The sequence below is a fragment of the Rhinolophus ferrumequinum genome, chromosome 15, assembly GCF_004115265.2.
Source record: "Rhinolophus ferrumequinum isolate MPI-CBG mRhiFer1 chromosome 15, mRhiFer1_v1.p, whole genome shotgun sequence".
NCBI lineage: Eukaryota > Metazoa > Chordata > Mammalia > Chiroptera > Rhinolophidae > Rhinolophus > Rhinolophus ferrumequinum.
Genome location: NC_046298.1, coordinates 18,124,904 through 18,138,678, shown reverse-complemented (window position 1 = coordinate 18,138,678; position 13,775 = coordinate 18,124,904). Strand labels below are relative to the sequence as shown.

The 13,775-nt window shown below is 41.9% G+C and overlaps 1 protein-coding gene across 1 annotated transcript in view; it reads right to left on the bottom strand.

Annotated features, from left to right (window-relative positions):
* The window catches only part of CDH1 (cadherin 1), a 70,525-nt gene that overhangs the window by 10,196 nt on the left and 46,554 nt on the right, over window positions 1–13,775 (bottom strand). The window contains exons 4-11 of the mRNA XM_033128028.1: window positions 10,661–10,804; window positions 10,379–10,534; window positions 9,469–9,613; window positions 7,714–7,889; window positions 7,347–7,475; window positions 5,428–5,610; window positions 3,901–4,145; window positions 393–538 (exon numbers count right to left, since the gene is read on the bottom strand). Of these exons, the coding sequence (XP_032983919.1) occupies window positions 393–538; window positions 3,901–4,145; window positions 5,428–5,610; window positions 7,347–7,475; window positions 7,714–7,889; window positions 9,469–9,613; window positions 10,379–10,534; window positions 10,661–10,804 (1,324 nt within the window). The remainder of the gene's footprint in view (window positions 1–392; window positions 539–3,900; window positions 4,146–5,427; window positions 5,611–7,346; window positions 7,476–7,713; window positions 7,890–9,468; window positions 9,614–10,378; window positions 10,535–10,660; window positions 10,805–13,775) is intronic.

Genomic DNA, 13,775 nt, shown 5'->3' with positions numbered 1-13,775 from the left:
CCTTATAGAGCATGTACTATGTAGCAGGCACTCTTCTAGGTATTTTTTAAATAAATTAACTCATTTAATTGTGACGGGTTATTAGCATTTTGTCAGATAAAGGAACTGAGGGACATAAAATATTAGGTAGCAAGTCCAAGGTCACACGGGTATTAAGCTTTGGTCCTAGGATCTAAAGCCAGGCAGTCTGGCTCCCATTGGGAAGGAGTGAGGTTTGAGTATAAATAGGGAGTGATGAAAAGGAACTCCTGATTATTTGCATTTTTGACAATGAGAATGCTTTTGTTTAGAATAAAAGAGAAAACATGAACTCACGCCTCCAAAAGAAGGGTAGCAAACAAGGAAGCAAGCTCGGTGAGGCCACCAAGGCCAGATGGGAAGGGTGCCCTTACCATTGTCAGTAGCTATAATGAGGGCTGTGTACGTGCTGTTCTTCACATGATCATCATCCTCTCTGTCCAGCTCAGCCCGAGTGGAAATGGCACCAGTGTCCGGATTAATCTCCAGCCAGTTGGCAGTGTCCCTCCAAATCCGATACCTGAAAAGGCACAAGATCTGGCTTAGAATAGAAACAGCCAACAGCACATATATATATATATATATATATGTATCGGAGTCTATAAAGTTTCTCTTCACTGATGGTGGCAGCAACTTCTCTACTTTCTTGTTTTAACATTTTTCCAAATTCCCTGTTTTCAACTTCCCCATTTTATAAACATATCATACTGATATAAAAGTTGCCCGGAAAGTATGCTGACCATCCGTGTACTCTTCACCCAGATTCGCCCATTGTTAATATTGTGTGATATACAGAGATTGACACGCATATACATCATGTTTTATTTTCCTGAACCATTTGAGAATAAGTTGCAGACATCATGTTCATTTACTCACAAATACTTCAATGTGCTATCTCCAAAGAACAGAGGCATTCTCTTACATAATCACAATTTGATTTCCAATTTCAGGAAATATAATGCTATTATTAAATATATAGTACATACTCAAGTTGTCCATTTTCCCAACACTGCCCTTCATGGCATCCCTGCTCCAATTCAGGATCCAATCCAGGATCATGCATGGCACTCAGTTGTCATGTTTCTTTAGTTTCCATTAATTTGTAACCATTCCTTAGCCTTTCTTTACTTTCTTGACACTGACGTTTTTGAAACGTGCAGGCCAATTTTTTTGTAGAAAGCCCCTTAGTTTGGGTTTGTCCGATTATTCCCTGATAATTAGATTCAGTTATGCTTTGGGGACAGAAGAGTGAGAACACTACACAGGTGATGTGTCCTTCTCAATGCATCTCATTAGGAGGCACGTGACATCTGTTTGCTCGTTTACTAATTTTTGATCACTTAGATAAAAGAGAGGCCACTAGATTTCTTCACAGTAAAGGTACTTTCCTCCCCTTTACAATTAACGTATGATCTGAGGGGAGATGATTTGAGAATACCCTGGTTCACCAACTAAATTTCATCCAATAGATTTAGCATCTAAATGGATAATTCTTGCCTGAATAATGAGTACTATGATGTTTGTGCATTTTTAAAAGCAGACTCTTTCAGAACAGCTCCCCAAAGAGGACAGTAGTTCTCAAATGCTGGTGCCACTCAACATCCCGCCATGAACATCTGGAGATGTGATTTGGTACAGTGACTTGGGGTGGGTTGCCTTATTGGCACTTAACAGTAGGTGTCAGAGAGGCTACAGCTTCTTCTGGTCTTACAGAGCAAAACAAAACAAAAAAAGTTTTATTCAATATGCCAAGAGAATTCAATATGCCAAGCAACACCTTATGAAGAGTACCAGAAACAGTCCACCAGAGGACACAAAGGCATGAAAAACAGATGTGTGCTGCCCACCGGGGTCCTGAAAAGGCTCAAAGGGAATCAAAGAAACCAAAGGAAGCAAGGGCCTTGGATACCTGTGGGCTCATCCTCACGTCCTTAGAAGTGCAAAGCAATGAATTACATAGAGGGCTCTTTGCCCAGAGGTAAGGGCCTCTACATACACTTTAAGATTTGGTCTCTGACTTTGTCCAAAGAGAGGCTTTGAACTATTTCACTATTGCAAGCTAAGATTATCGATCCACCTGGAAACCGTACGATCCTAAGCTTTATCACTGAACAAAAACCCTACACTATCATCTTTGGTTCTTCACTATCTTTTCGAACTTTGATTAAAAACACATCTTATCAGCCCTTATATTTTGGAACACCTAGAAGAATCTTTGGATTATGATCAGTACATTGACTACATGTACAAAATCAGAATATTTTAAAGCAAATCTCAAAAATCGTAAGATTTTTTCCTATAAACCCTTCAGCATATAGCTTCCATAGATAAGTTTTTTTTTGTAAAAACTTAATCACGATGCCACTAACACACCTAACAAAAACAATAATTACTAATGTCATCTAATACAAAGTCTATGTTCAAATTTCTTCCTTATTTTATTTTTATTTTTTATTTTTTTTAAGGAGGGCATAGCTCAAAGTGGCCTATGCAGGGATCGAACCGGCAACTTTGGTGTCAGTAGCAACATGCTCTAACCATCTGAGTTAACCAGCCACCCTCAAATTTCTCTAAATGCCTCAAGGTGTCTTTTATAGTTGGATTGTTGAATCTATATTCTACTATAGTCTACACATTACAATTGATTGATTTGTTTCTTAATACTCTTTAATCTATAGCAGTTACCCCCAGTCTTCTGCCATTTATTTGTTGAAAAAACTGTGTCATTTGTCATTTGTTCCCACATTCTGTATTTGGCTGACTGCTTCCTTGTGACATTTAACTTGTTTCTTCATTCCCTACATTCTTCAAAATCAGATCCTAAGACGATTAGATTCTGTTTCAACTTTTGTTTTCCCCAAAAACTACTTCTTCAGTGGCGCTGTGCACATGCTATTGAATCCCAGCAAGAACATCAGGTGGAGTTGTCCTTGCCTGTTTAGTAAATGTTAAAATTAATTAGAAGGTTTGGGAGTTATCAGCCAAGATCCTACATTTTAAAAATTCCCCATGGTCCCTGGCCTAAAGATGGCAGCAACCACTAAAATCACGACCTGGACCCTTTACACAGCTCATCCTGTACAATGCACATGCGTGGTTTGAAGGTACTTATGAGCCTTTTCACTCAGGACAGAATTAGCACTTTCCAGAGGAACCTCAGAAGTTGAACTCACACTTAAACTCTTTGTTTGTTTTAAGTTTCCCAAGTCCTAGGTACTGAAGCTAAAACACGAACACCACCCTTCCCCCCAAAACAAGAACATAATTACCAAGCATGACTCTACTCTGGATTTCCATATTTTTTATAAATCGTTCAGAGCATTCTGACAGGTTCCTCTAAAGTAGGTATTAGCAAGTAGGAATCTGTCTCTCTGAGAAGAGGAAGCTGGCACATTGGCCAAGGCTTCCATTATCTCTGAAAATCACACTATTACTAACAAGATACACGTGTCATGTTTGGGTTTGTGCTCTAGTTTTTCCTAGTCAAATCCAGCTCTCAAAAGATTAAGATGTTCTTTATCATACGTGATCACAGGGGTGTTGCTGTTGGTTTGTATGCGTTTTCAGCATCTGTGGCTGTGCCTTCAAGTTTAAAGAGAAGAAATAGTAAGCTACTTATAAACAATGCCATGTATGTAAACTAAAACCACATTCCTATTATACTGCACGAACTGAGAGAGGAGGCACTGTACACCTGCAGCGGCTGGCTGTGGAGGGAATGGGAAAGGCATAGGGAACAGGGATAAAAAGAATATTTTTGTAAAAGCCAATTAAGAGAAGGGTCTTACACAATGATGATAAAATGCTGTAAACTAAATATTCTATACACACACACATACACACACCCAGTGGCTGCAAGTCAGTTGAAAAATCCACACTTACGTTATCTTCTGATCCATAAATGTGTCCGGATCCTGGGCAGTGTAGGATGTGATTTCCAGTCCTACTGGAAAGTCTTCGGATACCTCTACTCTCTTTTGGGGAGGCACAAAGATGGGGGCTTCGTTCACATCCAGCACGTCGACGGTGACGGTGGCTGTGGAGGTGGACAGAGTGACCTCAAAGGGGACCACATTCCGTACTGCCACATAGAGAATGTACTGCTGCTTGGCCTCAAAGTCCAAGCCCTAAAGAACAGAAAAAATGAGTTAAAAAAAAAATCTGACGTTAGTAGAAAATAAACATTAAATCCTTCACTATTGCTCTTGGTTAGCCCTATCCCAGTGGTTCTCAAATGTGCTGCATTCGAGTTGAGAACCCCAGGAGAAGAAGAATACAAACTCTTAATACATGCAGTCTCAGTTAACAAACACTAGAACATCAAGTCAGGACCGGCGAGAATGTTCACATCCTGTGTGACACGCTGTCCATGGGACAGCAGAGGGACAGAAGAGCCAGAGTCCACCTCACTGAGCCAGGAAGTTTAGTGGCAAGAACATGGAGTTCAGAATCAGTCAGCCAGCAGGTAAAACCCCAGCGGGGCCATTTCCTGGCTGTGTGATTTGGGCAACTGAATCTCTGGATTTGTGTCCACACCTAAGTGAGTAGTAAAAGAAGCTACCTCACAGAGGTGCTGTAAGAATAAACTGGGAACTTTTATGGAGGATTTTATGTGTGGTAGGAACTCCAATTACTAGCTTCTTTCTTCTGTTGATAGAATCATAACAGAAAGTTAACATCAGATGTTCAGTGGGAGATAAGATTATGTACTAAACGGAGGTTCTGCTCACTTGCTCAGAGGAACTCAAAGTTCTGGGGCTAAAACAGCTATCTGTTAACTCTGACTAACTTCAACAAGGAAATCACTCAAGTTCTTAGTTTTCAAGTTTCCAGGACACCACTTCTAAAACAATCCAGCAAAACAGCAGAGACCAGTAAACCCTTTTTCCTCTTACTTGCAAAATGGATATAGGGGGTAGGCAAATATTTTAGAGAAAAAGCCTATTAAAACAGATGGTGGGGTGGCCAGTTAGCTCAGTTGGTTAGAGCGCGTGCTCTTAACAACAAGGTTGCCGGTTCAATTCCCGCTATCAGATGGTGGGCTGCTCCCCTCCACCCCCGTCCCACAACTAGATTGAAAACAGTGACTGGACTTGGAGCTGAGTTGTGGCCTCCACAACTAGATTGAAGGACGACTTGACTTGGAACTGATGGGTCTGGGGAAAAAACAGTTACCCAATTAAAAAAAAAAAAAAAGAAAACCCACAGATGGTACTTCCTCTTTAATTTTAGGATGATGGACAGGAGCTTCCTGACTTCTCCCAGGAGCCGGCAGTCACTGCACCCAAACGCCCCACAAGAACCTGGGAAAGCTGGCCATGCTAATCTTCAGAGAAGACACCAGGGAACAAGGCAGTGGGCCGCTAACTGATGTGTCAGTTTCTGCATCTTACCGGGCACCATACAAACCTTAGCTGTTTTCAAAATGCCATCATTGGTTACTGGGTCTGTGGTGACCAAAAATTGATCCTCGTTGTCATTCAATACGATGTACTCAGCCTCCCATGCCGGGGTATTGACGAGGTCGGCATCAGTCACTTTGAGCGTAGTGATTGGTACAAGGGCCTCGTTCTCAAGAACTTGCCCCTGGTACTGCAGAGCAAGGGAAGAGATGGGTCACTCATGACATCCTGACACACAACAATGGAACCAGGTCTCAGGGGGCTCAGGGAATCCTTTCTGAGCCCAACTCTTGAGGAGAAACGTCTCATAGGAAGTGGCACTCATTAGGAGTATTTCCTGCCGGGACATCAGTTAGTACGCGGGAGCCTCCTCTGTTGAGTACCTGAAGTAGCTTCCCAAGGCCCTGGCTTTCCCAGCCCCTCAGCACACTCTAGCCCCGGTGCTGACTGAGTTACTAAGTGTGAGGCATTGTGGGTTAGCCTCCACTCCCCTCCTCCCCCATCATTCTCAGTGGTACCATGTTTCCCTGAAAATAAGACCTAGCCGGACAATCAGCTCTAACGCACCTTTTGGAGCAAAAATTAATATAAGACCTGGTCTTATTTTACTATAATATAAGACTGTCTTATATTAATTTTTGCTCCAAAAGACGCGTTAGAGCTGATTGTCCAGATAGGTCTTATTTTCGGGGAAACACGGTACGAATACTTTGCATAAAATGAAAGCCTGGTCATTACAGTCTTCGGCTTAGAACCATTTGATGACATCCCCGTGCATTCAGGATAAATTCTACAATTCTTCACTCAGTCTACAAGGTCCTGCAGGACCCAACCTCATTTGGTTCACTACACTGTTTTTCAATTCTTGCTATGCATCAAACTTCCTCTTGATTCAGGGCATTTTGCATGTACTGATCTCTCCACCTAGAACACTCTTCCACCCTCCCGTTCCGCATTTGCCAACCTTTCAAGTCATACTATAAATGTTGCTGTCACAATGCCTAGGTGAGGGTGGCAAACACTAATTGCCTGCTGAATATCCATTCTCTCCTCCTCCGCTAACTGTACTGTTGGTGGCAGCAATGTTCCCAGATAAAATATTTCCAGTCTTCCTTACAGATGGCACTTGTTAATGAGATGTAAACAAAATTTGTTGAGATGGGTCTTCCCAGAAATAAGAGGACTTGACTTAGCAGCAATGCCTTTTGCACCCCCTGCCCTTGCCTCCTTCCTGAAGGAACTACAGATATGGCTGGAGCTCCAGCAGCCATCTTGGGCCACAAGATGACACTGAGGACAGAAGGCATGCGCCAAGGATGGTGGGACAGCAAGACAGAGGAGGCTTGGTCTCTAATGACAGAGTGGACAACCCCACCTCTGGGCTTTTTGTGACACAGAGAAAAAGTCAACCCTATTTGTTAAAACCCCAAGAGTCTAGTCTCTATTACTAACCAGAGAACTGATTATTTCTAACTAATACGGTAAGGCTAAGGTTCTTCTATGTGGCTCTTAGTCCCTTCTCCTGGGCTGCATTTAATATAATTGCACACCAGAATTTGTACAAGTTGTTTAACATCTCCTTAACTAGACTATAAACTCCATGAAAACAGCATGTTTCTCTGCCTTGTTTGTGCTAATATCTCCGGCGTCTAACACAGTGCTTGGCATCAACTCAGGACATGTTTTTTTAATGAATAAATAGGCCCTGATAAGATTTGCTACCAAGATGCACAATACAGGGAGACAGGGGTTCAGTAGGAGGTTTTCTGCAACTTCACAACATTTTGCCAGAAGGCTCCAGAAAGAGACAACTGCCACCCAAATCTGCTTGCTTCTTAAAGTTCACTAGTCTGGGGAAAATTTGCAAAGGCTTCAGCCATGAGCAGTTGTGAAGCAACAGAGGACCTTACGGAGGTGCAGAATTACCGTGGTCGGGTTGAAAATGGGAGGGTTGTCGTTGATGTCGGTGATGGTGATCACAGCTTCTGCAGTCGTGGTTAAGCCCAAACCTTGAAGGTCAGCAGCTTGAACCACCAGGGTATACATGGCAACACTCTGCAGAGAGGGCAGACACACCCAGGTTAAGACCAGCAGCTACATAAGGCCCCGCCCCGCCCATAGCACAGAAACATGCCTGCCCACTTGGCACAAAGCCTTCGGACAGATGTTTCGATGCAAAGCCCAGACAATCACCAGACAAGTGGTAACTGGCCCCAGCAGAGTTTTGCACTGTCCGTGAATTTAGCTAACAGGGGTTTGCCCGCAGCACCCTCTGGGTGTCTTTCCCCCTGACCTCACGGTCCAGCCCAGTGGTGAGCACGCTGATGACTCCTGTGTCCGGGTTGATAATGAACATTTCCTTATCAGGCTCCGGAGGCTCTTGGGAAAGGATCTTATAAACAATGGCTGCATTGTAGGTGTTCACTTCGTCATCCGCGTCTGTGGCTGTGACCTGCATCACAGAGGTTCCTGGAAGCATCGAAGGAGAGGAAGTTTCAGTCAAGCTGGACTTCAGGGTCTGGTCATACTGCTCAGCTCAACTCTGCCCAGAGTGTTAAAGGCGAGGCCCTGGGGACAATGTCAAGTCACAGCTCCTATGGTTGCGAATTTCCAAATTTCTTACCAAAGTGCTACAGGAAGAAGAAAGCCTTCCACCAAAGGAGTGGTATTCCAAGAATTCAGCTTTTCCAGGTATTGGGGGGGAGGGGAGATATGGGGAATATGGGGAATAAATAACCTTAAACTGAAACATTTTGCTGTGTCTCTTATACTGAGTGAATACTCTGAAAAATAGGAAAAATCCCAGAGATTTCCACAATTGGCTTCTCAGTCACAATTTCACCTGAGAGAATGGGTTATTTGAGATCACTGCCTTCAAGGTAGAAAAAAATATTTTATAACATATGTGACGACAAAGTACTAGCTCCCAGAACATCTAAATAACTCTTAGAGTTTATAGGAAAAGGACAAATAGCCCAACAGATAAAAAGGTCAAAAGACTTGAATAGACAAGTCGTAAAGAAGAAACCCAAACGGCCAGCAAACATATGGTAAGAAGCTTAGACCATTAACAATCAAGAGAAATGCAATTTTAAATTGTATTGAGATATAATTACACATTGGCCAAAGATAAAGTCTAACAATTCCAGGATATATATAATACATTGCTGGTGGGAGTATAAATTGGTTTGACCACCTTGGAAAACAGTTTGTCACGATGTAGAAAAGTAGGCAAAACTAACAAGATATTATGTAGGGATAAATACACACACTGTGAAAGATAAATGAAAACAAGGGAATGATTACCACAAAGTTCAGGGCAGCACCTATCTCTATGGGGAAGAGAAAAAAATGTGATCAGAAAGGATTGTATGAGGGGCTTAAACTACGGGCAAGGATCTGTTTACTAATCGCAGAGGGTTGATTGCTGTTTTCTTCTATTACTTTATTTTTTTAAATTTTATTATTTTTTATATTAGTTTCAGGTGTACAAAACAACATAATGATTAGACATTTACACCTCTCACAAAGTAATGACCCCCCCCAAGTCTACTACCCCATCTGACATCATACATAGCTATTACAGTACCTACGCTGACTATATTCCCTATGCTGTACTTTATTTACATCCCGTGACTATATATATATATTTATATGTGAGTATATATAAATATATGTATATATTTAATTATAGTTGACATTCAATATAATTCTACTTCAGCTTCACGCGTACAGCACAGTGGTCAGGCATCTACAGTCTATGAAGTGATCCCCCTGATAAGTCTAGTGCCCATGTGGCACCTTACATGATCTTTACAACATTATTGACTATAGGGGAAGGTTGTTTTTAAATTGTTCCTATTGTATACATGTTTTTGCAGGTGGGGTGTTACACATGCACAATGCGCACACACACACACCCCACACAAGCATCCAAAGAAGTTCTGTCCACATGAAGAGCCTGACCCAAAACGCCAACCCCAACACTTCGAGGTCCAAAGAATCTAAGTGTCTTTCTGGGTATTCAGCTCCTGGTCTTTGGACATACCTGGAAGAGCACCTTCCGGGACAGATCCCTCAAAGACCTCCTGGGTGAACACCGGCTTGTTGTCATTCTGATCTGTCACTGTGATAACAATCTCCATCGGGTCCTCAATTGCATTCCCATTCGAAGACACAGCATGAGAGTAGAGCTACAAGAGCCAAGTGAGGGTTACGTGGGCCGTGAGGAAGAAGAGGTGGGAGAAGTGGTCTGACCAGAGCAGAGTGGGCTTCACCTGGCTCCCCCGACCTTTCTCACTCTCTGATGCTCAAGTATATGGACACTCAGAGCAGAGACCTCTTCTCACACACATGCTACTGCCTCAATGAGGTCATGACACGGATTGAGATCATGACATGTGAAGACCCATGGGCTGGAGAACATACCCACCAGCTCAGAGTTTCCATTCCCCACACAGGGCTGGGGAGCCAGGCGTGGGAGCTAAAGGCGGAAGCCAAAAACACTCGACTTATTCCAAGCAGGGTAAAATTTGCTCTGGCCGCTCCAGTCGTGTCTTCCCCAGATTTTCCTGCATTTGGCATCAATGTATTGCCTCCCCAATTCCCTAAGCTCACACTGCTGCCAAGGCCCAGAAATGGATTTTGCTCCCCTACATCGTCACTGGCCTCTTCCTCTGGCTCAGGTATTTTTAGCCCAAGAACAGGATGATATCTTGGGTCTAGACTTATGCACGATGCATAAGGACTTGTCTTTCTTTATTCCTAACGAGGGAAAATTTAACAACCCCCTATTTTTCCAGGTTCTTCTATCAATTATCCTTATTAACAGGCCAAGAGGTGTCAAATTAAGTTCTTTATATGTCCAGATCATCAGACCTAGGGATCCAATATGGGTTGACCAAAAAATTTTGGAAGCATGGGACCTTAACATCAATAACCTTCTAAGACATACTCACAATGTACTTGGCAATTGCTTCTCTATCCAGAGGTTCCGTCACCTTTAGCCATCCTGTTTCTCTTTCAATAATAAAGACACCAACAGGGGGTGTGTCAGCTCCTTGGCCAGTGATGCTGTAGAAAACCTGTGTTTCTTTGTCCCTGTTAGATTTGATCTGAAGACAAAATAGAAAGAAACAGAATTAGCAAGGAAGGATCCTTTCACTGGATCTTTCCCCTTTCTCTCCTTGGTCCTTCTCTGCCAAATTCCTTCTTAAGAAATAGAGAATATCCTTCTCTACCTGAACCAGATTTTTAGGAAATGGGCCTTTTTCATTTTCTGGGCAGCTGATAGGAGGAATAACCCAGTCTCTCTTCTGTCTTCTGAGACCATGGTGGGAGTCGGGAAATGTGAGCACTTCCGTCTGGGTTCCAGGGAAAGAGTCCTGAAGGGAGAGGAGATGAAGAACAAAATAAAATAATTCAGGAGAGAGAACACAGGCTGAAAAGTCCAACCTATCCAGTCAGCATCTCTAGCTTCTGAGGGCAGTATACAGTTTTAACTTAATAACAAAATTAACAGCCAAAACCATACCCAACAAACCCCTCTGCCATCTAATAAAGGTGTTCTCTTTTGATCCTTCTTAGTGTCCAGAGTTCAAGAAAGCATTATACATACATTATAGGTTTGTGGGTTTGATATTACTTTGCAAGTTATTTCAAGCCTACATATTACACTTGTCATTTTTAATAGAACATTATACTCCAATGATTTCCTATCAGGGCTTATTCAACAATGGACATTCAGGTATTTTAATTTTCTTTTATGTTTTTCCTAGGGTTATAGGTCCCCAAAGTGGAATGATTAGCCAAAATGAGTAAATTTTAGGAACTGGGACTAAGAGATACTTTGTGATCAATACAAATCCCTTAATCTCATGGTGTCATTATACCTATATGGTTTCCATTTGTTCTAACAGGAGCTATTGGGATGGGAACCAAAAACGCCATTTGAGACTTGTATTAAACAGTTTTCATGTGTGATGATAGCATTATGCACACACAGGGAAATAAAATATTTTAAGATGGAAGGAAAAGATCTTTCAAATTGTTTAAGTGTTTTAAAGTGATTAGTGGTAGCACAGTAAAGGTGCCAGAGGACAATTTCATCTCCTACCCTCTACACAGTCACTGATCACGATATGCCAGCCAAGTGTGATTGAAGCCCGAGTTCCTGGCTTTTAAAATTTGACTCAAAATGCATTAAGATAGACACGAAACGTGACCAGATATCACAAAATCCTTCCCAATCCTGCACCATGGTCACGCACACAGCCCGTGTCTGTCTGTCTGTCTGTCTCTCTCTCTCTCTTTCTCTCTCTCTCTCTCTCTCTCTCTCTCTCTCTCTCTCTCTCTCTCACACACACACACACACACACACACACACACTCACTCATCCTCTGCAACCTCACATTGAATCTCTTAGAGAAGCAGTCCTGCCTGGGCCAATGCAGGCTCTGATCTTGAATCGTCACCATGGCACCTCATCTGCTGGGCAGATTACTTAACTTGTCTGTCCCGGCAAAGGAACAAATATTAAACTGACTGCCAGCACCATAACCTAAGCCTGAAAACAACTGCCTTGCACAGCCACGATGGCAAACAGGCACTGATGAGCGAATATAGATTCATGTGCCCCACTGAAGAGGAAGACAAAGAAGGTGCCTAGCTAACATCAGGATTGCAGAATCTTTTCAGGGAATGATAGTAAAGAATGATGAACAATGTGCTGGCAAAACATAACATTAATATCTTCATGTGTGAAATTAAAGGGAACTGTGCTTAATCATACTGAACATGGAACCATCCCTCAGAAAAAAAGGATACACCAGACTCAGAAAACCCACACAAACAAAATCAAAGAAAGAACTGGAAAGTTAGATCTGTTCTTTTTTCCCCAGCTTTATTGGGGTGTAATTGACAAATAAAAATTGTATACATTTAAGGTGTACAACCTGATGTTTTGATATACATATAAGACCTATTCTTATATGAATTAAAAGGGAGGTAAGATTGTCACCCCTAATGTAGGGTCACCTGGCTCCACGAGGATCCCTTGAACTAGATATAAAGCAAAGTGAACCTCAAATCAGCTGTGGCAGAGTTGTCACTTGTTACTCAATAAACATTCTTCTTTTCTTATTTAAAAACAAAACAAATATCTTTCCTCTCTCCCATATATATATATATATATATATATATATATATATATATATATATTATATATAGCACCCTGTGTGTGTGTGTGCATATTACATAGACATATGTAATACATATATATGTATATACATTGTATATACATATGTATACACATTTTAAGAAAGGAAAATTGTATTAAAATTGTAATACTCAATATGTACCAATAACAAAAGATGAATACAAGTCCCATTTGACTTCTGCAATTACAAGAGGTGCTCAAAGTGGTTACTATCAGCGTCCAGGCACTTCTGATTACGGTGACCTATTGCTTGAGCAACGCTGACCAAAATGTCCACTTGTATACATTTTTTTGGCACCCCCGATATATATATATATAAAAATTTTGTATTCAGCAATGTGCCCAAGTAAAAGCCTATATTTCCTATATTACAACTGCAGCTAGGAGTGACCGTGAGGCATGTTCTAGCTAATAAGATGTAAGCAGAAGTGTTGCTTGAGAATTCTACAAAGGCGGCCAGACAACTAAGTGATACACTTTTGTGCTTCGTCCCTTTCTCCTTATCACCTAGAAAGTAGATGTGATTACTGGCTCTCTAACAACCATCTTGGATCAAGAGGTATCCCTGAGGATTGAAACTATGCGCTGAGGCTAACAGAACAGAAAGGAAAGGAGGGACCTGGGCTCCTGAAGATTGTGGGGACTCCATACTGACCACAACTTAATCTTGGATTTCCTTGACAGAGGAATACTGTATTTTGCATAAACCACTGTAATGTGTAGTTTTCTATAATATGTATTTGAACCTAATCACAATTTAGCAGACATAGAAGGAAAGGCAAAGGTGGGAGGGGAAAGTTGAAAAAGCAAGCTCAAAACTATCTTTGGCTATGAGGCTTCCATGCATAGCTGCCCAGCAAGAAGTCACCATGCCGACTTATATGAATGACAGAGTCAGTTGGAGACTTGAGACAGGGAGCTGTGTTAATATAGTTCTACTAAGTTCCTCATTGTCCTGGTCTGTCCAATTATACCAGGGAGAAAAATTCAATCTATCAGGTAGTAAGTTCCCAGAATCTCAGGAGTCTTCGGGGAGGAAAACAGGAACCAGCTTGAAAGCCGTGCCACTTAGGACCCACTCCACACTTCCAAAGCACCAACAGGGTGCAACTAGAATGGCTCACCAGAGAGACATTTTG